The following is a 27,421-nucleotide window of genomic DNA, read 5'->3' on the forward strand; positions in this document are numbered from 1 at the left end:
TTAAGAGCCCTAGTTCCTGCACACATGACCACATAAACCTGCTTCCTGGATTAATTGTTAGATCACCCAGCTGAAAAGCTGAGTCTTATAATTGTTGTAGCTCTTGTTTTTCAGAGAAGATTTTTCAGGACCAGTGAGAAAAATGGAAGAGAGGTGCCACATAATTTGAAGTCTCATATACTTTTAATAATCTCTTTTTCCCCAGAAAATCTACCTAAACAGTGGACAGTGTTGCAGTGTTGCAATTAGTATTGGGATGGCTGCAGCAGCATAGAACTGATGAGGAAAAGTTTGCCTTGTTTTTCAGCAGAATAATTTCAGCCACATGTAGCAGTGCAGTGGCAGAGCCAAACTGAATGCTTTTACTCAGGTATCTCACCCAGACATCTCTGCATTACAATTGTTCCCTTGCAAAAAAAAAAATGTTGAGATTACAAAACAAGCCTGTAAAACTCTGTTCTCCCTACAATCCGCAGTACAGCCTGAGTTAGTAAACAAATATCCTCCAAGAAAAAAAAAAAATTAAAAGAGAAAATAAACTAGAGCAGCTGTCTTAAAGGGTTATGTTTCTTTTCTGATGACAAACTTGCAGTACATTGCAGGGCAGCATAACTGTGCATAACGCTTGGGACACATAAACTTTTTGAGTGTGTGGCCACAACTGCAAATCTTATTTCCTTCCCAAAACTGGACTCAGTGGCTGAAGAAAAGCCAGACTCTCCCCTTGCCTTTGAGTGTGCAGGCCTGCCCAGTGTTGCTGTGACTCCAAGCACCCACACAAGTCTTGCTTCTCTTTTCTCAGGCCACTTGGGCACAATGTGACTTTTGAATGCGGGAGCCACATCCTTGATAACTCTCAGTACCTCCTGTGTCATAGGCAAAGCCTCAGTGCAGTATGACTTGTCAGTGAGAGAAGTTATCCTCCAGAAAAAAACTGGGTGCAGCAAATCTGAGCAGACAAAATTCAGACCCTTCCCTTCTGGCCTGCTGACTGCAGGAGCCAGTGGAGATGTCAATTTTCACACCATTTTTTTCCTATATCTGCTAAAAATACTCAAAAATAGCAGGTGTCTCTACACCATTTTCAATTCAATCAAATCTCCCTGTAAAGTAGAAGAGAATTTTCCTGTGGTTTTAAAAGACTAAAGTGATTTCAGCAAAAAGAAGCGTGATTTTGCAATGATCCTGCTAGGCTGTTACCAAGTTCCTCATTAACCTGCTAAAACATCTCTTGCTGGCAGACATTTCTTTATGTGGTAGACCTTAGTCCCATTTACCCTCAACTCTTCCAGCACCAGATAAATGAGCACATTAGAATGGAAGCTGAAGGACCATTTCACTTCTGCCTGGGCACAAAGCAAATAACTACCCCAAAAGCCCAACCCTCCCCCTCCCTGCAAAGAAAGAAAGAAAGAAATGGCTGTTTGTAAATACCTTACATCCAAAGTCCTCTTTCTACAGCAGTTTTTATTGCTCCAGAGAAAAAGGTAAGATTTGCCTGTGAGAGTCTGCCCTGAGAAAGCAATATTTCTGCATTACTTACTGACAGCAGTGTTTGAGGGTTTCCTAGCTGATAAAGTTGAGGTTGCTGCTGTTTGGAGCAGAGGGGAAAGCAGCAATCTATCATGGACTTTCAGAAGTGAACTGCCTGATAAAGGACAGCCCCTAATCCTTAGAAAATGAGTGCACTCAAGACACAAAGGGCTTATCATCACAGTTGGGCACTCATACTACTTTTTTTTCCCCCATAATACAGCAGAGCACAATGTATTGATTATCTGTTACAGGAATAGAATTGTAAATACAGTACATTCTTCACTGTCCCTGCACCATAACATCTGCAAAGCCTAAGAAAAGCCCCTTTTAGCTGAATCTTTGAGAAATTAATGTCTTTAAAAATATTCCAGAAATACTAAATAAATGTAAAATGAGAAGAATGACACAGCAGGAAGAATAAATACAGTAAATTGATCATGTTTCCTTGACAGTCTAAGCTATTAATTACACTGTTACAAAACAATAAAGCTCTTTGCCTAATGCACCAAAAGCCTGCCACAACTTTCAGTCTTCTTCTTGGCTTCCTGTTCTTTCCTTCCCCTTTCCCTCACCTCATACAATTGTGATTCTCACACTAAGGAGTCTTACCTCCTCATGTCCTTTTAAATATTCCTTCTTCTGTGTTTGGACCAGGTAAGCAAAACGCTTTGCCTCCATTTCTTGGCCAAAGTAATTCAAAAACAGCGCATCTTCACAAGACAGCTCTCTCTCTTCAGTCTTCCATCTCGCCTCAGACCTTTCATTGGCCCTTCACTTTCTCATGGGCCTCCTGCCAAGACAAATGCTTCAGTCCTCCTCCTCCTCCTCTTGTACTGCTCAAAGGATAAATGTGCTTCCTGCTACCTGACCACATTATGACTGGATCCGTTGCTGCTGTTTATCTTATCCTCAGTTTTTATGCTGCTGGTTCTAAATAATATTTTTCAGACCCATTCCCTAACTGCAGCTCTGTGATTTCTAGCATTTATAGAGTAACTCTGTCTGGTCATTCTCTTGGAGAGAAATTGGTACACATTTCTTTCAGCCTCATGATCTTACTGCTGTTAATCTTTTATCTCTCACCTGACCTTCCCCATGATGCTGACAAAAGCCTAACCAAAATGTTGTTCCCTTTTTCCTTCCAGGGCAGTTTTGAAAAGTGTACCTAATGAAATTCATCCATGCAATCTCAGGGCACTTCAATTTCTGTCCATTTCTGTTTGTCCTTTTTTTCTATATGTAACTTCTTCTTGACCTCAAGAGACCACCCTACTCACTTAGAGAAGATAATTGAGTTGTTAAAAGTCAACCAGTTCTACTGAAGCAGAAAAAAAAGAAATAATTTATTCTGCCAAAAACAATTAGCATGCATTCTTCACGAACAAGGGGTTTTCAGTCCCATGGCTCTGTAATCAGTTTTAGTCTCTCTTGCAATTTATCTTGCCTGCCCCAAGATCTCCTCCTATTACATTCTCACCTCCAAAATGGTCTCACTCATCCTTCTAGATGTACCATCAGCTGGTAATTGTACCTGATTTGCCATCACAAGAATTTTTGAATACTGAAACAATGGTAGTTTCTCCTACTGCCATAGGAGACTGCAGTAGACAGATGGTCGTTCTCCCTCTTCTCTGGTTTCTGGGGCACCAAGGAAGATGCCGCCGTATCTTGATGCACAAAAGTGTGTCCTAACACAAGATACACAAAGTACATCCTACCACAGCATACCTCTTGATATGGTATAAAGTGGAATCATTTGAAATAGCAATAACATAACTATGTTAACATAAAGCAAATAATCAAACAAAAACCCTGTGTTGTCTCCTCCAGGAAAAAAAAAAAAAAACCTCACATCTATGGATTTTGTTACTATATAAAGTCATATTTTTCTGTTTTTTTCCTGTAGGTGTTTGGGTTTGGTTACTTACTGTCCAACAAAAAATACTCAGGCTTTGGTGTTCTTCCCTAACTCTAACTCAAACTTCTTAACACTATACTCTTTAGAGTAGACCTTTCAAGTCTGTATTGTGGGTAAGCTAAGCAGGAAGTACATGATATGACATTTGGGGAATCTCCTGTGCAGGGTTAAGAGTTGGACTTGGTGATCCTTTTGGGTCCCTTGCAACTAAGAATATTCTGTGATTCTGTGAACTACTTGCATGGCTTTTCTCAGCAGCATTCTCTGGCTATCTATGTTCTCCATGGTGGAAGCCATTCCAGTGAGAAATTCTGAAGGTGTAGGTGTCCCATCCCTGGAACCATTCAAGGTCAGGCTGAAGAGGGATTGGAGCAGCCTGATCTAGTTGAAGATGTCCCTGCTCATTGCAGGGAGGTTGGAATAGATGACCTTTAAATGCCCCTTGCAACCCACACCCATTGCTCTGGCCAGTCCCATCCTGGTGGGACTCATTCCCCACATCACCTCCCAACTTGTGCATGCTTGGAGGAGGAACTCCTGCTCTGGTCCACAAAAGGCAAAGCAGGCCCTGGCTCTGACAGGGCCAATCTCCTTCTCTGGCCACAGCAGCTTGTGAGCTGAGGGAATGCTTACAGCCCTGGTGGCTCCCAGCCAGCTGTTGGGCTGCTGCAAGCCTGGCCTTGGCAGAACTGGCCATGAATTTCTGATCACACCCTGCTGGCTGGCAATAGCCCCCCTGCACCAGACCAAGCCCTGGAGGGAGGCTGAGTGCTCCAGCCAGCATCTCTGCTCTGCAATGAAAAGCCCCAGGGTTGGGAAAAAACAAATAAACCAACTAGCTTTAAACAATGTGATGAACAAAGATGAGCAGCTGCAAGGAATGGGGTTGGAGCAGGAATATTGTTCCTGCCATTAGAAACATGGTACCCTATCTGCTAATTCCTTCTGCAGTTTGTTTTGTTCTGCTGACAGCAGCTGCAACCTTAGCAGAGAAGCCCACCACCAAGGAGGAGGACAGTCAGTGGGTAAAATAAGCTGAGTTTAACCTAAATACCTGTGAGATTGACCATGCATCAGTTGGTTTGAAATTCATATCTTTTCTGGAATTTTGGGGTTGAAGTTTTTTTAAGGAGGGAATTACCTAAGTTGAATTGCAAACATGTTTTGCAAAAGAAAGCCAAAGACTTAGAAGTTGAGAGCTGAATGCCAACAAGTGACCATGTTGTTGTTCAAAACACATCATTCTGTTGTTCTCCATACTGGTTTATCCAGTCTGAGGTTTCATGGCTTTCTGCACCCTAGGCCAAATATCTGCTGCAGTTCTCTGAAGATGTAATTATTACACCTTGTGCCTGCAGGGCACAACTGAGTACAAAAGGGCCAAGCCTGAAAGCAGAAGAAGAAGCAAACCTCTGTTTTGAACCTTTTCCTTTTTTTTTTTAGGTAAACTTGTGAATGTTTTATAGGGTAGAAGTAGCAAAAACTTTAGCTTCAACAGCTCTCCTCTAGTATGCAGTTTTAACTGAGAGCAAAGCAAAAAAGGCTCATGTGGAACACAAATGGTACTTTGTAGGAGTAAAACATCCTGGAAGTGAGTGAGGAAGCTGTGTCAAAGACTAAAATTACCATCTATTAGGCATTTTTTACAGATGAGTTGGAGGCAGGCAGATAGTAAGTGCCTTCCTACATTTCCATTTTATTCAAAATACATTTCCTTGGAAGTTTTTTTTAATTTTGAACTGATGCTATATTCTATTGCCAAGTTGTTTTTCTTTTGAAGACAGATAAGTTACATAATCCAGTGCCAAGAAACTGTCATGCAAACCTGTAGCATACTATTATATAGATAAAACAAAGGCAAAAAAAGTAGGTCATTCTATTTCATTTGTTCAGCAGAGTCTGGGTTTGCTGGTACTAGCTCATACTGAACCCAGTAAGAGCACACTCCTGAAAGCCTTGAAATGTAGAGCCTCCAGCAAATCATCCTCCTGTCAAGCAGACTTTGATGCTTTCACATTTGGGTTTTGGCCTACACTGAAAAGCCAGGGTGTTAACTGAAAACACAAGTGGTCATCTGAAACAGAAGAATGTCAGAGTCTAGGGCACCAGAGAAAGCAGAAGGTGGCTGTGACATGGAGGCAGGAACATGGAGAAGAGCAAGCCTGGACCAAGGCATTTGCTTTTCTCACCAGTGCTATAGAAGGTGTGGAAAAGTACACTGTGTACTAATGCCTTGGCTCTCAGTGAACCCTGACTAAATGACTAAAAAGAAATCCTCAGGCACAGCATGTGCCTGTGTGGGCACACATGTTTTTGTGTGTGTGTTGTGTGTGTGTTCTGTGTGTTTGTATACCTCAGTGCAGATAAGGGATTTGTCAGGTTGGTTGTCAAATTAAAGCAATCTCTAAAAAAAACTAACATGTATTGGATTCACAATAGATTATCACTGCAATGTAAGCCTAATGCTAGTGTCTCTCTAATCACTAATACCAATATGACAGCTTTTCTCTGCCAGGGGCCTATAGCAGATACTTAGGAAAAGTATAAAGGAGAGTGTGTAAAGTATAAAGTCTGTGAACTAAGCACTACTTCTCCCAGTAGACATTCCCAATTTAGTATTCTGTTGTTCAGGAACTTCCTAAGCCAAATATGAGATGTGTAATGACTCTTCCTGTGAACTTGATCAAGTTCTCTTTGAACCTATTTTTACCTTTGCTTTTTCCCAGGATTCTGTAGCAATTTAAGGCTGTCTTCCTCCCTACAGTTATTGCACTCAGAGAAATGGTGAAACATACCCTAGTCAGAATTTCATAGATCTCCCATAGTCTTCCTCAGCCATGTTTTCTAAACCTTTTCTCCTATGGAAAGGATTCCACCTCCTCAGTGACCCTTGTCCTCCCTTTCTAATTTTTTCTGCTGTATCAGTCCATGACAAAATGCTTTTCTCTGCTTTCCAAAGGATAAATACTACCAAGCTGATGATTCTGCACACTCTTTATTTTTCAGTCTGCTGGTGCATATCATGCACAACTACAGTGGCACAACCATGACTTTTGTATCATTTAACATTTGTTACAAATGTTACAAATGCAGGAACTATGTTAAAATGCTTTTGATTATTAAAAAAATATATACACAATCTATTATTGAAGTTTTCCTGGGACTGGTATGGCTGACATGTTAATTTAAGCCTTCTTCCTCTGCAGAAGAAGGCTCAAATTAACATCATGGGCTTTTTATTTTTATTGGAGGACCTTTCTCAACTCCAGTTTTGCTTTGCTCTACTCCACTCAAAGCCCCAGATCAACAGCCATTAATTTCCTCTGTGAGCAGGACCAATTACAATCCCCCTTGAAGTCTGCTACAGTTCTCTTGAGCTATCTGGATGCACCAGGTATATAGGACATTAAATCCTCCCTCAGCATCCTTCCATCTGCTCCCTCACCAGCTGCAGACTAAACATACTTGATGAAATTTTGCTGTCAGTTGTACTTGTTTAATTGGCTATTGCTCTTCATTGGAAGGTGGAATATAAATGAAGGGAAGTGAAATGGTGCCCAGCATCCAGTTCCTCCATCTCTTCAGCATTTTCACTGCTGCTTGAATGCAAACTAAAAACAGAACTGGCAATGGCAAAACAGCCAAAATATCACAGAGTAATAGGTCCTAACACTAGTTTCAAATGTAGATGTGAGATTGAGAACAAATTGGAGACTAAATACTGACTGCATGAGTGCACAGGCATCCTGGATTTGTAAGAAGAAGAGATGGGAATCTATCCCTATTCAGTTCCAAACTGTTAATCTTAAACCCTAAGTATTACTGATTTAAGGGACATCTATGGTTACTTTATGGTTCTACCTTTTTTTTCATCATGGGGCAAGACAGCAGTCTGCCTCACTTGTTTTCCACTCATACCTCCACAATTCACTGCTATGAAATGGGCTCTCATTACCACCTCCTGCAACAGCATTCCTCATTCCTTGTCTTTCACTCCTTCTCTGTCTCCTCCTCTGTCAGCCTTTTCAGTCAGATTCCTCAGACTGCAGAATCTGAAGTGCTGTTTACATAATAAAAACCCGCTCAACCCAAACCCCCAAACTTCCTCTCTCCTCTGCTCATGCCTTTGCCCTCAGATGCCCCAACACAGGGGAACTCTGCAAGGTGAGAGGAAGTTACCTACAGGAGAAAAACCATCACAAGGAGGGTAACACAGACAGGAGAGTGCCAGCTTTGGTGAAAAAGAGATCATTTTGAAACTGAAGCTTGAATGTGAAAAATAGATTGTCTGGACATCGGCAATAGGCACTAAAATTGTGAGAGATGGCAGATATATAATTATGAAGAAGCAATAAAAAATATTTATTTCAGTTAAAAGTACTTTTTTTGTATAAATAGAATGTGTAATATTACATATGTAGTAGACTCATTGGTATTAGTATCTTACTGATTTCACATGTATGATTTTTAAATGTGGCTTGTGAGTTTGGATGTGTAACTTCAAAGGCATGTGAGTTTAAAAATTTGAAAGATAAACCACTTCTGAAAATTGGGCCCCTTTGACTTTTCATTAATCAGTAATCTAAAATCCTGAGCTACTGGCACTGTTAGCTCTCTCTGAGGCTGGCCTGTTGCTTTGTTAAATCACATAACAATTAGAAGTCCTTGTCTCAATAAACAATGAGTCTACATGGAAAAAGAGAGATGTATGTTTGTTTGTTTGCTTGTGCAAGAGAAAAAAAGCTTATGCTGATCATTTCAAGGAAAAAAAACCACCTGAGTGTAGCACTGAGAGGTGTGACTGCCAGTCTTAGGAAGAGTGGCAGAATTTTAGTAAGTCCTTCCATGCCGAATTACCTAGAAAAAAACTTTCTAAACATTTTCTGTTTGTGCTCTCCAAAGCTTTCGCAGGTTTACACGATCTAATAGTGTGACAACAGCTGTGCAAGCAGACCTGGATTTCCATGAGAACTTTGAAATAATCGACCCTCAAGAGGACAATACATGTTCTGGACAAATATCAAGACAGTTTTCCCGAGATGCAAGCACCTCTACCGTTAGCATACAAGGGTCAGGAAACCACTACCATGCATGTGCAGTGGATGATGACTTTGAGACAGATTTTGATCCTTCAATTTTACCTCCTCCTGACCCATGGATTGACTCTATTACTGAAGATCCTCTGGAAGCTGTTCAAAGGTCAGTGTGCCCACGGGATGGCCACTGGTTTCTGAAGCTACTTCAGGCAGAGAGAGACCGTATGGAGGGGTGGTGCCAACAGATGGAGAGAGAAGAACGGGAAAACAACTTACCTGAGGACAGTAAGTAACCACACACAATAATATTGCAACTGCAAAGAAGTATTTAATATAGGTGAAATTCACTCCAGTGAATTCTGTATTGTACCCTTTCTTACTTAGCTAATGAAGCTGTGGTTGTGATTCTCAGAAGGGCTGTATGTATGTATATCATAATCCTTATTAAAGCTGACAGGGAATGCAAATGCTCGGCGCTTCTGAAACTCCAGTGGTATTCGTTTTTGGGATTGCATAGTTCAACGGATAATTAGGAGAGTGTGGTTAGGGATCTTGTAGTATTAATGTTTCTTAACTCTTCTGTTTGAAATCACTTCTCATAACTTTAGAATATAGTTTAACAGATTGTAGTTCCTTTTAATTAAATTCATATTTCAGTTGCCTTCTCAGATGGTGATTGGCATAAGAGTATTTAGATGTTTCTCCCTACTGAAAGAGATTGCAGTTATGGTTCCAAATTGTCCTCTCTCTCTCTCTCTTTTCCTCTCCAGCCTCTCTACATCTCCCTTGCAGTTCTCATTTGCTTTGACCATCCCAATAAAAGAAGCTCTTCATATTGTGTGATAAAAAACCACACACATGCAAACTACATCTCAGTTGTCACCACTGTCAGCTACATTAACCCACCTGTAAAGTAACAGGACTGTCTTGTAAACCTTCATTACCCAGAAGGGTTTAGGACTGAGTAGTTCACATCTTATTCATTTACCCTAATTAGGGCAGAAGGGCTGAGTGTGTGTTTCCCAGTCCAGAATTTTTTCTCCCAGTAAAAATAGAAGGGTTTTTTCCCTTTATTTCTCTTACAAGGAACAGTACTATTGCCAGCTGTGAACTTTAGACAGAGGTAAATCTGTGAAAATGCCCCTTGCAAATAAAGCTGTTTCAAGTTTTAGAAGTGAGCTTCTGGGAAACACTAAGAAGCAGCTACTCATAGAGAATTCAGTTTTTTATAATTTAGACATGCCTAAGTATATTTTCCTGGATATCAAAGTAATATTTTTCCAACTCCCAAATTAGCTACTACCAAAGCAAGGACTATTACTTCAGCTACAGAATTGCTCCTTAAAAATTTTTAACCTTTCCTCTCAAGAAAAGAGATGTTTGAATTCTTCTGAAATGTAAAGGTTTTGATTTATGAAAGAAATTAACACTGGAAAAAAATTCTTAGAAATGCACAAGCTGTTTCTGCTGGAACTTTCCATTCAACACAGTGAATGAAAAGCTGGGATCTAGACAGTCAAAGTTAGACAAAATTGTAAGCAACTGGAAATTTATTTTAATGGCAAGTATAAGATAACCTGAATTTTAAGATATGTAAAGGTTTTATATTTATATAAAATTTATGTTATACAATAGGCTAACAATTTCTTCTGAAGAAAACATATGGAATGTTTGACCTTAAAAGCAGATCCAGATTTACCAAGTTCTAGAATTTTTGAATCTCATTTTTAACTCACATAATCAATGTATTCAAAAATCTCTTTGAACATGTATCAGAATAAAAGAGTTTCTGTTGTTTCTGTAGCATGAAGAAATAAACCTTGTGAACTATAAGATTTTAGATTGAAAAAGAAGTGTGAACACTTAACAAACAGGAAACACACAACTTTTATAAGTCATAACAACATAGGACGTAACGAAAACATATTCTATGATGAGGGTGGTGAGGCACTGAAATGGTGTTGCCCAGGGAAAGTTGTGGATGCCCCATCCCTGGAAGGGTTCAAGGACATGAAGGACAAGGAAGGGTTCAAGGACAAGGGTTCAAGATGGATGAGCTTTGGCAGCCTTGTCTAATGGAAGGTGTTGTTGCCCAAGGCAATGAGGCTGAAACTAGATGATTTTAAAGGTCCTCTCTAACCCCAACTATTCTGTCATTCTATGAACTGATAATACTGGAAAAACCTATAAATATTTTATTTGTGGAGGGCGTCAGTTATGGGGGACATAAAGGAATGGTCAGGCTGGCTATTCCCAATGCCCCCTCACAGCCCACCCGGCATGTGTCCTGGCACTTCTTGTGGTCACTGGAAATGGCAGGAGGAGAAGGCTCACCTGGGTTTGGTGGCCACTGTTGCAGTCCTCATTTCGGCGTGAGGCTGTCGGCTGCCGTGGCACGTGGCAGCTGCCTCCCACAGAGGCTGTGCAGGGCTTTCTGCTGCGCCCCAGCACGTCCCGCTCTACCTGGTGCCAAGGAAAAGCATATGGCCCGGGCCACTCTGCCCGCTCAGCGGTGCCAGGAACAAAAGCCTGGTTGTTACAAACCCTGCCCTGAAAAACGTCTTTTTCATAAATCTATACACTTTACAGGGAGAGAGGAAAGAAGCAGAAGAGGTGCGTTTGCTTTGCTTTCCCTAATGAAACATAACCAGAGCGGGGAATGCATCCTTTGTTTCCAACCTGACATGCCCAGCATGTGTTTGGCCAGATAACAAAATAAGGAGAACGTGTGATGAGCGAGGTTTTCTCGATGCCATGGCAGCTGACAGAGGGCTCATCCCCCCGGCGCTCCACGTAAAACGATCCGCGCTTCCTCCAGACAATGCGGCCCTTGTGCGGAACAGCTGTCTCGGGGAGACGGCTCGCTGCTGTTTGACAGTAGCTTGTATGTTACATAGATACGTAGGGTATTATCTAGCTGGGAATGGATCTACCAGATGGGATTGAATGTTTCTAGCTGGGAAATGGAGTCTGCTGCTCTGTATAAAAACAAGCTGTGGTTCAGCGGCTGCACGATGAAATGCCAATATAGAGAGAAATGTGGCTTCCCTTCCGCCATGAATTATTTATTGGATAGTATATTCTGCTTGTATCTGAAATCATTTTCTGATAAAGCTGCAGCTTGTGTGACAGGCAGATGAACACCAATCACACTTTAAGCTAACATACTTGATGTGATTTCAGTGTATTTTGCAGTTACAGGGAAGTTGGCTACAAACTCTAGGGCTCTCATAAAAAAAAGGAAAAGATGTTACACATCTGAGGCTAAACACCTTGTGAGACTTGATTGACGCTTTGGATCAGGTCTCAAGTGAAATCAACTGTTGACTTTTTTTGTTTTTTTCCTCAACCATCTGCTTTCTCCTCCTACCTCTCCCCTGTAAAATTTCAGATAGTCAGAGCCTCACCACAGTTGTTGGTGACTTTTGGCTCAGACCTCTATTGTCACCATTTACATACAAAATTAGCACCATCAGACCGGGCTCCCTGCACAGCTCTGACCATTTTTTTTCCCAGCAGGGGTGGGCACAGGAACATATTCCTATGGCCTTGGCCTGTCTTGGATGGGGTATTTTGCTGTTGTTCATATTGACCTTCTTGGAAAAACCAGAAAGCTTCCCCTGGCCCCCGCCTCCAGAAGTTTCTCTTTCACATGAGGTTGTACTGTGGCTTTGGTGTAAAGATAACCATCAGAAGCAAACAGCAGGCCTGATTCACCACAAGTCAGGTGTAATGTGGGTTTAGTGGTGAGAAAAGCCAGGCCAAATCATGTAAAAACTAAAACAGAAAACCAAGGCTCTTACAAGACCTGTCATTATAATTCTCCTGTGTGTATACAGTAGCCCTCTAGGCTAGTGTGTGAATAAAGGTTGACCTCAAATCTGCAGGAACCTCACTGCTCAGACGAGAGCCTCTACAAATGCATCCAGTTCTGACAAATTATGCAATGCTTACACACTGTCTGCTGTTTTGGTTTGTTTCAATTGTTTCAAAAGAAAACAAAAAGTAAAGGTTAGATGCAAGAGAATAAAGTTTAGGAAAAGGTACATTTTTCATAATAGTTGTGCATGGCAAAATAAAAAGAGACCCATGAGCTCACACTCAGCCATAAGCATGGAAAACCATTCCTCTGCAGGGCTTCTCCAAGCAATCCTGGCCTCTGCTGCTCCGAGGAGTTGAGACAGCCTCATCCTGCAGTGGGCTGGGACAGCCGTGCAGAGGGATGGTCCCCAGCCTGACATGTGGCCGAGTCCTGCTGGAATCCCCCTGGCTACGTGCCTCTGGCCATATGCCCAAGTCATCCTTTTCTTGTTCTGGTTTTCTTTTGTCCCCAGAAGGGACTTCTGCCTACACGAGGGTTTCTCAAAGGACAGCCAGCAAGGAAAGCCCTACCAGTGCCCAGAGGCTAGCAAGGAAAAAAGTGAAATCCACAAGCAAGGAAACGATCTAGTTAGGGAAAAAAAACATTAAATGTTCTAATAAAAGCCAAGTAAGTCAGAGAACACATGGAAACTGCTTTAATCCAAATGAGAAGCATTTGCTCATGCAGACAGCCCTATTAATTTCAATGAGATCACTCCTGTAAGTATATATGACTCAAAGAAAGGACTGCTCCTTCCCTAGTTTGTTCCATTTGGCTGTTTTCTCCTTAACAGCTGAGCTTAAGACCTGAGCAGTAGCTTTAAGTTTGAATTTCCTGGCTTTTGTCATACTTGGCTATTTAAATGTAGCTCTGTCAACATGAATAGGCTAAAATGCTGGTCCATCCTGGCTTGGAAATGGATTGTGACAGCTCTGTGGCAGGATTGCTTCATATGCATAGTGCCCAGCCAACATCTGCAACGCAAATGTCAGGCTGTGTCCCTGTAATTTCAGCTATTGTTCCTGCCACTTGCTCCTGGGGCAATGAGCAAGTCCCGGTATTCCGTTCCCTAGCTTGGGCCCTGCCTATCAACCAGGTGTTTTCATGTTAAGGGCATTTGATAGTCAGGAGTCGTAAAGTGCCTCCTTTGTCACTTGTTAGACCCTGAGGCCTGTCAAAGTTCAAATGCAAATACATCACTTGGGGTTTCAAGGCCAAATAGTGCTGTCCCTTCTCAAAACTCCCCTGGTTTCTCTATGTGATTACTTTTCACATCACTTCAGGTGGGTTTTGTTATTTTCTTATATTTTGTTATCCTTATTATAAACAGAGCCATCTTCCTAGTTAGAGCAGATGACAATAACTATTTTTTTTTGCTTGTGTTCACAATTCTTTTATTTTGTTGTTTTCCTATTTCTTTTCCAATGAAGACGTGGAGGAGGGAAACACATAGAGCTCCACAATTTCAAAACAGGTCCTATGCAATTCTTAGAACCAAGAGAAGCAAGAACTTACTGCTTGAACAGCAAACAGTCCAAATCTATTTTCAAGAATGTTTTAAAATAAGAACATGTTGGGGAATTAATGATACAGGATATTCACTGTCATGTGTCTGTCCTAGAATAATATTCTGTGATTCCTAGATAAGATCAGTAATAGTGAGGACGCATTCCACAGTAGCTGAATTCCATCAAAATAGCTGTAAGTTCTTCAAGAATAGACATAATTGTCCATGTCTTAAGAAATGTCACAGGAGAGAACCGGATTTACAAGGAAGATAGGTCAAAGCAAGAAGGGAAGGAAAAAAAAAGGGGAAAATTCAAACTATTAAAACAAAACACTGCAGTACACACACTTCTCCCTCTCGGGAAGAGGTGACAGCAAAGCATATGATGGATGTTAATAATGTTGCTTAATGCATTACTGGAAGGCATTCAGATCCAGCAGTGCTGAGTGTGCTGTATAGTCCTGTATGGAACAGAAAGCAGATATGAATAACATTATATAGGTGTTTAAATCCATTATGATTGCATCTTGATGGGTTGGGATTTTTTGTTGCTTGGTTTTATATGTTTTCTTTGTATCCTATTAGCTGAACACATCAATTTGAATGTTTATGTGTTTTTCCTCCTGCACCCCATCTCCCTTGCTGTTAAAGATTACTCTGATTCTTTTCTGATTTGTTTTGAGTATTATCTTTGTAATTCCGTTTATTTTCTTGGTATTTGGCTTCAAACCTTGCAGGCTTTTCTTCTAAGAAAATCTAATGGTCTATTTTGCTTTTGATTTTTCACTACACCTTGGCCTTTCTGTTGGGCACCAGAGATTTTGACTGAGTAAGCAAAATGAGCACTGTGCCTTGAAACACTAAAAGCAGCGTGGGTTTGGAAACAAAACTTAGGCTATTGATAAGGCTTTGTGTCTTCTAGAGACATTCCTTTCAGCTTTTTGTATGCTTTGTGTTTTGTCTTTTTTTCCCCCCTAACTTCCGTGACAGAGTTGGTTGTTGACCAGTTGCACATTAACAGACCCCTTGCTTTTGAGGGGCGAGGAATCAGTGACACTTGACTAGATACAGCCACAGCTACAGCAGAAGTGGCAACAATAGAGAACAGCATCAGCATGCATCCCGCAGTCAGCTGGGATGATGGTTTTTAGGCAAATAGCCAGTCACTAGGCAGCCAAGGACAAGGACTTCCTTTTCCCTCTGCTGAGATCTCTGAATATTAAGCTCTTCTTCCCCAAAAGAAAGAGGCACATTACCATCCATCAACAAGTTGTATATACATTTCTTCATGCTTGGGATGTGATTTCCAAATAATTTGGTGCAGGTTTCCAGGAAAAGCTCACCTTTTTTTTGTTATTCTTTTTTTTTTCTTTTTTTAATCCCAAGAAGTTGAGAGACTTTTTTCTCCCCTTCTCAAGTCTTGAGAAGTGTCAGAGTGGCCGAACTCCAGATGAGGCAGCTGTTCCCAAATATACTCAGTGGGAAGAGTTTTCATAACAATGGGAACCACATGAAAGCTCTCGGAGTAGCTCCTCCTACTATTGAAAAGTCCTTTCAGTTGAGTGGTTTGCATATTGGGTTGCATAAATGACTAGACACACCAAGGGGTCCATTTTCAGCACTGTGCGCATAGAATTAGACACGCAAGCCTTGCTAACAATAATTAGAGTTGTGTGCAAAACTCCCTGCGCAATATGCTGAAAATATTCTGCTTAGTGAATCTTCCAGCTCACGGCTATTTCCTGGCAGTGCTGAGCTGAGTTCTGGGAACAAAATGAAAGTCTGGGCTCTGTGTGTGTTCACAGAGCTCTCTCCTATAGGTTCGGAAAAAAATGTGAAAAGACTCTCTTCCCTCCTCCTCTTTCCCCCCTTTGTATGTCTGAAGTATAAATGAACTCCACATCCCACTTTTCCTTCAACAGCCTTGAGAAGTGAGCTTTGAGGCTGGTGAAGGAAAATCCATTTGCCTTGAAGGAGGAGAACACAGAGTTCAAATAAGTGTGTATCGAGTTTCAGTTTATCACGAGTATTTGTGCCAGTCTGCATAGTATGTGGCTACTCAAACCCTTGGAGAGGCCTTTCTCTTACCAAGCACTGCATGGTGGCATTCTGGTAGCCAGCACTGCAGCCAGTCACAGGACCAATGAAATGCTAAAAATCTTGTTAGATGGGGTTATAGCAAAGTTGCATGTATTTATGTATGTATGTGTTTGTTTATTTATTTTTCATTGTGGTACATCAAAATACTTAGTGGTATTTTTCCAGGGGAGCTCTGTTAATGCTGTCTTAACTTTCATGCAAAAAGTGACTGTGCCCAAGGAATGGTGCAGAAGATGGCAGCTTAGGACCAGTATCTCTTCTAGGCTCTACCAGCAATTCACTCACCTTGAGATGGCCACTTCATCTGTTTGTTTTCCCCATTCCTCTTCACCTGTCCCTTATATCCAGGCTGTAAATTTGTCACAGAAAAGTTGCTGTGTCTGTTTGAGGGCTGGGACAATACGAGTATCTCTGAGTAGAAATGATAGTGAGAACTGTGACACAGTGGCTGCCATTCATGTTTTTCATTAAGGAAGTGGTAATATTTAAAAAATTCATTTAAATTAGTTGTTTAATCACTTGTTAACCAGAGAATTGGGCATAATAAGTTGTTTCAGCTGAGAGAGAAAATTAATGAAGGAGTCAGACAAATCTGTAATGCCAACCTATTTTTTTTAAAGACATTCTTGGGGGTTTTTCTGAGCATCGGAAATCTCAGACAAATCAGTGGCTGCTTTCTTCCTCACAGCATCAGTTCTTTCACTCAGCAGTCCCTAAATTCACACTCTGTTTTCTGGATTCACTGTCTTACTGCCAGCTAAGGCCATGTCTGCCTTTTCGCTGTTTCTGCCTTCTTACTTCTTTTTTCACACACACAAAGGTACACACACACACACACATGTGTTCACACACGTGTACAGGTACACACAGAGTCTCCCCCAGACCAGAACTCCCCAGGGAGCCCCTGAATGCACCAGTCTATGGCTCGGTTTTGGGAAGTGTATTCCCAACTACTGCTGTAAAATCCCAGTGTCTGAATGCAACCAAAACAGTATGAGCTCCTGCTTTATTCAGAGGCATTTACTATGGGCTGTCTTCTGGTTCACTGCAGCCCTTCACAGCACTCAGTCAGCCCAAAGGAGCCATAAGTACCCAGCTGTCTGTACAAAGGAGTCCTCAGCCAGCTGCACATGGACTCTGACACCTCCCTCCAAATCAGCATCAAGGAGGAGAGGCCAGGGTGCCATTGCTCCCTGAAGTACTCCTGGGCATTTGAATTCAAAGGCAGAAGCAGCCTTCGGTTGCGCTCATGGAAAGTACTCAGAAGGTCCAGATGAGATTCACTGGAGTGCAGTAAAACAATCATCCCCTTTCTGGGGCTCTGGTCGAGCAACACTCAGCTACACCTGACAATGAAGCCTGAGTTGCTAAGTGAGGTGGAGAAGCAAACAGAGTTTGAGAGCTGCATGTCCTTGTGCTGGGAGCTGGGTTTGTATTCAAAGCCTGAGCCTGGGTCATGGTGATACGAGTGGTGACATTTCTGGTGAGCTTTCTGTACAGCCTGCAGAAGCTTTTGATTAGCCACGTTTACACTGTCATTACAACTGGTTACAACTGGTCTCACTGAGAGTAAGGTGCAACAACCTTTTACATATTTTTTGCCTCATGGAGATCTGACCTTAGACTTATCAACTTTTCTCTTTTTGTGGCTGAAAGATAACATACCTTTTGAAAGCCAGAGCTGACTGCTGCACAGCTTTCTCCTCTCTTTTTATAGGCTTTTACTTGCCTGCAGCAAAGAAAGCATTGTGACTTACTCTTCTTTTTCTCTCAGTTCTAGGGAAAATTCGAACTGCAGTGGGCAGTGCCCAGCTTCTCATGGCTCAGAAATTTTACCAGTTCAGAGAACTTTGTGAAGAAAACCTGGTATGTAATTTTTCTGCTAGATACTAATGTGTGCCTTTTACTAACCCTGTGAATAATGCTACATAAACTAAACTGATTTTCTGACTAACATGGCAATTTTTCCAGTTAAGGCCCTGATATGAATTTGGGAGTAACTCAGATTTGTCAGAGTCAGCATGAGTTTCACAATAGCTTGAGACCCTTAAAATAAAGGCAAAAAGCTTCAGGTGAGCAATCACTGAGGCTCTGCAACTGACTTAAGAGGAGCAAGGATCTGTCCCTTGATCATGGAGGTCATGGGCACACAGATGGGTAAAACACCTTAAGGTCTTTGAGGGTGGATCAGAAATCTCCCAAGTTGGGCTTTCCCAGGTGCTCCTAGGAAACAAGCTCCAAACTAAAATCTGCCTCAGTGGAAAAATGCAACAGAAATTGGCTCTGTCTTAATTAGATTTCCCATTCTTAATATAAAAACTGAAAAAGCCTTCTGCTTGCATATCTTTGTGCAAATAACAGCCTACAACTGGGCAACCTGCTAGAGTCAAGCTCTGAAAAACTAGGAATCAAAGTGTAATCTCTGGTCTCCTTATGAGTCTAAAAATATATACTTTATTGTTTTCAATAATTGCACCTTTCATGGTATAATCATCCTACCAAAATCCTTTGTCAGTGTGACTGTGAAAAGCACAAATAGATATTTTATAAGGCAGCCAGCTGACTCTTTTGGGTTTATTCCTTCTGAAGAGGAAGAAAACTAAAGGCAGAGTAAAACCTGAGCCATGTAAAACATCATGCAAGGTGATACTAATTATTTATTTATTTTTTTATTTATTAACAACAAAATTAATAACAATGTATCAGTGTAATCTGACAAGGCCACAGCACCCACAAAGACTTGCTGACTGATGTAGAAACTCCTCAGAATTTATGAAAAAAACATGCTTGAAGTGAGTGTATGCAACATCTCATTTTAAACAAACAGTTTCAGCTGGGAACCAGCTTATAGGGACACATCCTGTAGAAAGCCTTCCCTCATACAAGCCTTGCCAGTGGAGCAGGGATTAGGTTTTGGGTACGCCTACTGCAAGCAAAAAGTGTTCAGAGCTGGGGTGCACTTAAGGGACAGGGTTTATTGGGTCTGGCCCAAGCTGTGCTGAAGATGCTGACTGTCCAGATACGCTCTTCTAAGCAATGCTCTTGAGCTGATGAGTTTGCACGCACAAAGCAATGCTCCCCACCTGTGTCCCAGTTTCATTCTTCCCAAAAATCTGCCTGTAAAAATGGGTTTACTGTGCTTCTGCAGGCAGTCTTCTGAGCTTTTCACCCAGCACAAGTTATTCTTGACAAACAAATAAAAAAAAAAAAATAAAAAAGGAAGAAATTGGCCTGAGGTCTATAAGAGAAAATGTCACTTAGTGTATTTTTGTAAACCTTACATTTTCAGAGTGCAGAAAAAGTATTCAAACTTTGGTGTATCAGTATTTGCACATGCAGGAAACATACATTTGCACAGGTATCACTCTTTTTTACAAGTGTGAGCATGGTGGGGAATCCTTCCTCATGAAAGTGAAGAGGAGGATGGCAATTCATTTCAGTGCAGATAGGATTGCCACCAGTTGTGCCCAGGAACATCCCTAGGCAGATCCTGCCACAGGGGCCCTTTACCCTTAGTCTGTGGGGGGAACCGGCTGCCTTTGGTGAGTGGTGAGTGGGTGTTTGCAGGGACAGCAGCTCAACGCCGAGCCAGATTCCTCAAAATAAAACCCGCCAGTAAGTAATGCTTTGCTTTGCTCCTCTCTCTGGGTCTCACCCATCACTTGGATCTGTTCAAACTGCTTTGCTAGCCAGATTTGTAACCATTTGTATGAATTCTTTACATTAAGAAATACTAAAGCCAACATGTTTTTTTCTTGTGTTACACAGAATCCTAATGCACATCCACGGCCGACCTCCCAGGATTTAGCAGGGTTTTGGGATATGCTGCAGTTGTCCATAGAAAATATTAGTATGAAATTTGATGAACTTCATCAGTTAAAGGCCAATAATTGGAAACAGATGGATCCTCATGACAAGAAGGTAGAACACTGTAGATTTTGTATGCTTCATTTAAAACCCTGCACAAATACTGGACAGATTAAATAGGCCTCTGTGTTACAGCGTTGGCGTTAAAAATGTGAAATGAAGCTCATATCAAATTAATTTCATTGTAATAACAATGTTTACATAATAATCATCTGGGATATTATCTGTAATATGTTTCAGGCATATTTTTAAACCAAATCTGTCTTTGTGAATCGGATGATGGGAATGTGGTACTTTGTTAAGCTTTACATTTAATCATATTAGACGATCAATCGTTGGAAGGAACTGCCTTATATATTGATTCTTAAAATTAAATAAATCACATTTACGGTTCATATTATTGCATACAGCAAGAGTTCTAGGTTGTGTTACTGAAAAAAACAGGGAAGCACTGTAACCATCGCTGACTTTGGTAGCCAGGTTACAAACAGCAATATCAAAAATATGCCTTCCAAAATGTTACATGAAAAAATTACATTTTTTTGTCCATTTGTTTGTTTTTTATTTATTTTGGGCTTTTTTTAAATGGGTGATTTCACAAACACATTCACTTTCCTGGTATTGTTGTTTACCTGAAGTAGCATAAAAATCATCTGGAGCTTTGGTGGGGATTTTTTCCCTTTTTTTTTTTTTTTTTTTGGTACATGTAGTCTTCTTCTGTTACCATGAAAAACTACCACATCCAAGTGTAAGTCACATTTCACGTTACATTCTCATTTGGCACCATTGCCTTTTTTTTTCTCCTCCACCTCAAGACAAACAGCACTTGGGTGAGCCAAAATACACAAATGTTTCAGAAAATCCTTAGGGCACAGACCCATTCCTAGAGGAACCAACAGTCTAATGTCGCGCTGCTGTAGGTATGTAATCTGGTGGCTGAATTTCTGCTGTGACTGGTCTGATAGCAATGAACACAGCCAACAGGTAGGGTCACCAGAAGGAGGGGGAGCACAATTTACAGGTACAGTGGCTCAGACAGGAGTCCTGGCTACCTCAACTTACCTCAGCTGGCTGCCGATGACCAAAGTGGTGTTTTCTTTTGGACAAATAACCATAATAATATCAAACCCCGTTAATCTTGCAGCAGGAAGCTTGTAGAGGCAGTGCTGGTAGCACTATTCCTCCTCCTCCTCCTCCTCCAATCAAGACTAAATATTCATTCCTGACTTAGGAGTGCCATGTTCACACCATTTGTGCACACCTAGTGTGTTTTGTAGGGGAATGAATGGGAATGTGTTTTCCTAGCCCAAGGTACTGAAGGCAAGTCATTTTCTTATCTTCTTTTTTTTTCCAGTATCTATCAAAAAAGGAAGTTAAAACTGCCAAACATGCATGCACAGAAATGCTGGTATATGGTCTTTCATTAGCGTTTACAGTAAAGTGGGTAGGCTGAGTGTTGCAATTGCAGCAGTAAGAAATGAGAGCTTTCCTTGAAAAAAAATGTGCCTTTTCTTTGCTTCTGAAAAAGATTTCAAAGAGTTTCCAACAAAAAGAAGACTATAGCAGTTTAAAGGAAGTTAAGTAGTGCTGAAGAAAGGGACCTACAGTAGGAAGGTAAAGATTCTAAAGAATTACACTGTGTTCCTGTTTCAACAGCATTTGTCTATGATTTTAGATGAAACAGATCGTCTCCTTTCTTAAAAAGGATTAAAAAAAAAAAAAGAAGAAGAAAAAACTTTCTGTGGAATTGATATTTGCCTTTGGCCTTTGCCACTGGGCCCTTTTTAAGCAGCATAGATTAATCCTTGGATGGAGAGAAAAAGCAAAGTATGAATAAGTGTAACTAAGCACCTTTATATTTTGAGCCATGGAAGCTGTTGTGAGCAGCATGAGAGAAAACGAAAGGGCAGAATGGGACCTTTGTAGTGTGATAAAATCCCTTCGCTCAGAGACCGTGTTCACAGTTGGAAGGGGATGTAACTTAAAAGACAATCTAATTAACTTGACAAAGTCTTTGTGGACGCCTGAAATTCAGTTCTGAATACACTTTTCTTTTATGAGAGAGATCCTTCTCAGAGGGTTTCTTTTGGTTGGGTTTTTTTTTTTGTGGGTTTTTTTTCTTTTTTTTGGTTTTTTATGTGTACGTGTGTGTACATGCACCAGGATATATATAAAAGCCCTCCTTGTTGGTCACATATCTGGAGCTAGCTGCCACCATGATGATTAATGCATGTTCTCCTAACGATTTTTAAGTTTTTCCTACCAGATTTTCTATTTCTAGCTGAAATGTAGCCTCATGCCTATTTAGCACAAGGCCAGAGTTTATGAGCTTGCAGAGCAAGACCCCGAGCATGGGATTCTTGAGCAGTCACTAAACTGCTACGAAATAGATACATAAACATGTGGTGTGTTTTTTTAAAAACTACTTATTCTGATGCACCAGCTGCAGACAGCTAGCTCCTGTCTGCATTTGGGAACGCCAGAGCCATGGCACCTCCGTGTTGCAGGAGCACCTAGCGCTATGCACGGATAGAAGAGGGTGGCCCGGGAGCTGGGGCTCTCCAGAGTTCCTCTGCCGAGAGCAGCGTTCCCTCCCGGCTGCCCCGGTGGCGGGAGGTCGGTCTCTTTCCTAGTCCCTGGCACTAAGCAGGTAGTGGTGGGGGCCCTGGCCCCGGCAGCACCGTCCCCGAGGAGAAGTAGCACGGCGACCGGCCCTCCCCTCCCCTTTGCCCTTGCCCCATGTTTATGAACCCTTGAGCACAAAAGCCAGTTGACTGAAGACAGAAAGGCAGATAAGAGCTAACAAACCTTAGGTAAAATGTGTGTTCTAACTACTGATATATCCTAGTTTTTCCCACCTTTCCCTGAGAAGCTGTATAATGCCATTAACCTTCTGCTTTGATCAGGAGAGAAGGGTCCCTCCTCCAGTGCCAAAGAAGCCATCGAAAGGTCAGGTGCCACTCATACGAGAACGCTCTCTGGAAAGCTCGCAGCGTCAGGAGGCCCGGAAACGGCTGATGGCTGCCAAGCGCGCTGCGTCGGTTCGCCAGAACTCAGCTACCGAGAGCGCCGAAAGCATTGAGATATACATCCCCGAAGCCCAGACCAGGCTATGAAGGGATCCAACCGGGAGGACTCTATCTGGCAAGACAAGCCTCATGTATAATCTGCCCCTCTAGGCTCCTGCTCAAGGTCACCACGAAGTATTTGTACCTCCTCCTCTCTCTCTCGCTCTCTGTCCCTACTCTCCCCCTCCCCTCTCTCTGTACGCAGCTGCCCCGATGCTCCCAGTGAACTCCACTGCCGTGGCGTAGTTGTCGGTCCTCCGAGAGATGTCCTCTAATCACCCTTGCTTTCTGAAGGTTCACCCATGTCATCACGATGCTTTGTCACATGTACCGATGCTGCCACTTTGCCTCATGTAAACGAGCATGATCCTTTTTTCTTTTCTGTTTGGAACAAATAAACGCAGCACTCAGACTTCCACGCACCTGCGCGCACCTGTACAGTAGATGCTCCATTTAACTTACTCATGATCTTTAGTTGATCTAAAGCTAGTCTGTTACCCAGTGTACAGCAATATCAAACTGTAGGGGACTTTGGTATTTTCAGTCATGCAGGGTGATCCTTTCGGACTCTGCCGTCTTCCTCACAAAAGATGAAAGGAGCTATGACTCGGATTCCCTTCTTTTTATTACTGGTTTGGTTTTTTTTAAGCAGATGGCGCACTTTATTCTAAACCTCCAAATCACATCTTCACCTGAATTAAGGAGTCACACAAGGGGAGGGAGCTGGGGTGGGAGCGGGGAGGGGGGGACGAAAAGAAACCCCACAGCTCTGGCAGGTGAAAAGGTGGAAGTATATCCCACAGGTGAGATGGCAAGGGTTATAAAAGATCCTGTGGAAAGATACCTGCACACTCACAGCTGCACAAACTGCCTCATTTTTATTTCATCAGTCACTACTTAAACATTTCAATCAGCAGAAGATTGTAAATTCGATCTTCCAGGGAAATAATCTATTTTGAAAGGCAATAAAAGAGTAAAAAGGAAGGAGATAAGAAGCAATGACAGTTGAAGAGATAATATAAAAGAAGGATTTTCTTGTCCAAGTATTAAGAATTTTTAAAATTGTACTGTATTGTCAATTCCTCTTGTATTGTATTGTATGGATTATATTGGTTAAAAAAAAAAAAGAAAAAAAAGAAAAAAAAGCTTGGTTTTGTTGATGTCTTAATCTCGGTGGGACCATCCAATCTCATACGTCCACGCAGCCACACGCGGACACCTGTAGGTGAATTACTGTACATGGAGCCTCTGATGCTTTTCCAGGCCAGGCTTGCTTTGCTCTTTCCACAGCTGGTTGTATGCTACAGTTCAGACTGCTTATCACCAAACCGTCCATATTTAGGAGTAAATTTCTAATTCAGCCTCCTCTTAATAGTATAACGTACTCACTTGAACAAGAACAATAGACTATTTTTCACAAGTTATGGGATCAATACGAACTTAATATTTTTCACGACAAGCCTTCCTACCCTGGCTTCTGCCATTGTTTTGCAATCACGAAAAATATGCATCCTAAGTAGCTCATTAATAGTGGGCGGAAATGGCAGATAATAGGGCTGGAGAGGAGCCTGAGAGGTCAGCTCCTGTGTGTCTGTCCCCTCCAGCCACCTCTGGCTGGGACAGGGGCTTGTCCTCCAGCTCCTCTGATGAGGAATGATGCCGACCACGCTGCTACTGGAATCTCTTGTGCCAACATTAGGAAAGCTGTGTCAGGCATGTTGCTGAAAGCGAGTTGTGTGCGTGCGAGCGAGCGAGCGTGAGTGCACACACGTGTGCCTAACTGGCTTGTGCTGCTGCCAGCAGAATTAGCGTGAGCTGCTTTGGGTGACAGGGCTGCTTTGGGTGGCAGGACTGCTGTGGGACACAGGACTGGTGTGAGCACAGGAGCGCTGTGCAGCCCTCAGCATGTGTGCAGTCCTGCAGCGATGTTTTCCAGACTCCTCTGCTGCACCCTATGTGTTCTTCACCCTGTCTGCCAGGGCATGGGTACGCAGGAGAGGAAGGCAGGCTGCTCTCTGCTCCCAGTGGGCACAGGCACAGGGCCAGGGACAGCCCCACCATGGAGGGGCACAGGTGGCAGCCCTTGCTGCACGCCAGTGCTGGCTGGCTGTGCCCATGGCAGCTCAATCTGTATGGACAGTGCAACCAGTGAAAAACCCCACTGCACATGTGGCACAATTCTGCAGCTTGCACTTAAAAAGCATTGAAAATCGTCATCGAAAAGTTAAGCTCTTGCTAAAAGTATTCATCGAGACCATGCCAGACAGCTTCTTTTCCTATGACATCATAGCCAGGTGCTAATTTAATTTTATTCGAGAAAATAGGAGAGGTAATAGGTTCTGGCACCAAGTATTTTCATGAGAGCATACTAAAACCACTAGAGAATTTGCTACCTCTCAAAGCCATCGATATCTGAGCTATGTCTTTATAAACAGGGCACAAATATTTACTGCTGTGGTTTACAAGATAAGGGCTAATAATTTAATATATAAAAGACTTTTAACTAGAGTAATCAGAAATCCAGTGTAACTCTAGAGTGCTTGGTGTTACAGGAGCTTCAAAAGGTTTGACCCTCTAAGCGTTTGAATACCAGTGTATTTGCTAGTTTTGAAACACTGCGTTTAACTTTTAGCAGCAACAAAACATCACCGTGTTTGCAGTATGTAATAGTGCCAACTGCCACTTTTGAGCATATATAGTCATAGGAAGTATTAATTATTTGGAACTCATTTGTACTGAAGTATTCAAAGCAGTACCTAGGTGAGAGTCCACATTCACAACTGTGTCGCAGACTTACTTAGTTTTGTGAACGTTTTACGAAAGATGAGTTAAGATTTTGGTTGACAAGTGGCTACAGAAATTTATATCCAGCAAGTTCTCCCCTAAAAAAGCAGAAAAGTGAAGACTATCTAGTCTTGTACATTACAAATTATTGTATTTGTATATCATAGAATATTTTTTGTATCTATTTTAAATGAATTTATTCTTAGCTGAATGCTTGTTAGTTCATTTGGCACTGGAGAGGTTATTATAATGTTTGCCTAGTTTTTTAGCAAAATATTAAAAATACAGCCAATACCAGAAAATACAAAATAAAATAATTCTGCCCATAGAATGCCACTAGTTAACCACTTGACTCATTTACAAACACTAATGCTAGTATATTTGCTCCATCATCTGTTTTAGTATAATTTGTAACTATTTGTTTTTAGTCTAAACTGCCCAGTGTATTTTAAAAATGCCTATATTCTGTTTCACTTTGGGACTAAACTATTGCTTTTTTTTCTTGGGGGAAATTTTAGAAAAGGTTGGTTTTGTCTCCTGCTTCAAAAGTTTAAAAAAAAAAAAAAAGAGGTATTTATTATATTTTTTGCAGATGTTTCCATAAAATTCTCATAATCTTTTTGTAAAGAAAGATGAAGAAATGGATTAAAGATTTTTAATATTTGAAAAGGTAAATAGAAATAATTTATTTGTAATATATTTCATTTTATTTATTGGTGTTCCCTTAATGCTTTGATGTGCACTATCACTTTAATTTAAACTGTATCATTGTGAATTTATTGGGGGTTTTGGTTTTTTGGTTTTTGTTTTGTTTTTTTTAAGGAAAACTGTCAAATGCATATTTTAAGTAGAATGTAAATCACTGGCCTACCTGCATTCCCAAATGTGATTTTAAAAATGTTTTTGATTTGAAACAAAAGACACAAATTTGAAAGCCTTTAGACAGAAAAGAGTGTTTTTATGGCTTAATGATTTGGGTTTCCATAGGATTATCTATCTGGTTTGTGTGTGGACAGGAAAATGTAAATAGATGAATGTTTCCCATAATGTAAAAAGAGCAAATTAATAAAATAATTAATGCACTGCTTGTAAGAGCTGTGGGTTTTCAATGCAAATTCATTCTTCCAGAACTGCCAAGGCATTTCATTTGATGTGGTCAAGGATAAAAGCACGACAACCAGAATATTTCTCTTAAGCTCTCATTGCTTAAGACTAGCCCTGCAAAGTCTCATCCAAAGCATCCTGCTGAGCACCCTGGAAGTGTTCATCTGCACAGAGTTGCTCACAGGCATAAAAGTTGCCATGATCAAGGCCTTGAGCCTTAGCAAAATCTTCAAAGGAGCTTCTGCACAGAGCCCAGCCAAACCCCACTGAAGATGCCAGGAGTTACACTGGGGACTTCAAAAGAAGTGGCAAGAAGACCCCAGCCTGTTTGGTTTTCCCCTCGCTGGTTCTCTTTCATTTTCTGCTTATGTCCCGTGATGTCTGAATTTTTGGGGGCAAAAGAGATTCCTGGCAGGCATAGCTAACTTTCCCTTCACTGGAATCCTGCTTCCATATGGGTTTTTTTCCACTGGGTGAAATACAGTCCAGAAACATGTCCTGGATGATGTTCATGGTTATCCCAGTATTTAAACAGGTCCTGATTCAATTTGTAGTACCTAGTAGTTACATCATTAGTATGCCAGTGCTGCACCATGTACTGTCTGCCCATGTTTAGACCTTCAGCACAGAAAGACCAGA

The 27,421-nt window shown here is 41.5% G+C and overlaps 1 protein-coding gene across 7 annotated transcripts in view; it reads left to right on the forward strand.

The window, feature by feature from the left end:
• Window positions 1-26,770, forward strand: part of DLGAP1 (DLG associated protein 1) — a 402,137-nt gene extending 375,367 nt beyond the window's left edge. For all 7 annotated transcript variants that reach the window (XM_077184530.1, XM_077184523.1, XM_077184534.1 and 4 more), the window contains 4 exons: window positions 8,357-8,775; window positions 17,734-17,825; window positions 19,728-19,880; window positions 22,733-26,770. In XM_077184530.1, coding sequence (XP_077040645.1) covers window positions 8,357-8,775; window positions 17,734-17,825; window positions 19,728-19,880; window positions 22,733-22,942 — 874 coding nt within the window. In that variant the 3' untranslated portion in view covers window positions 22,943-26,770. The remainder of the gene's footprint in view (window positions 1-8,356; window positions 8,776-17,733; window positions 17,826-19,727; window positions 19,881-22,732) is intronic.
• Window positions 26,771-27,421: the final 651 nt, after the last annotated feature.

The sequence above is a fragment of the Agelaius phoeniceus genome, chromosome 1 (genome assembly GCF_051311805.1).
Source record: "Agelaius phoeniceus isolate bAgePho1 chromosome 1, bAgePho1.hap1, whole genome shotgun sequence".
NCBI classification, from domain to species: domain Eukaryota; kingdom Metazoa; phylum Chordata; class Aves; order Passeriformes; family Icteridae; genus Agelaius; species Agelaius phoeniceus.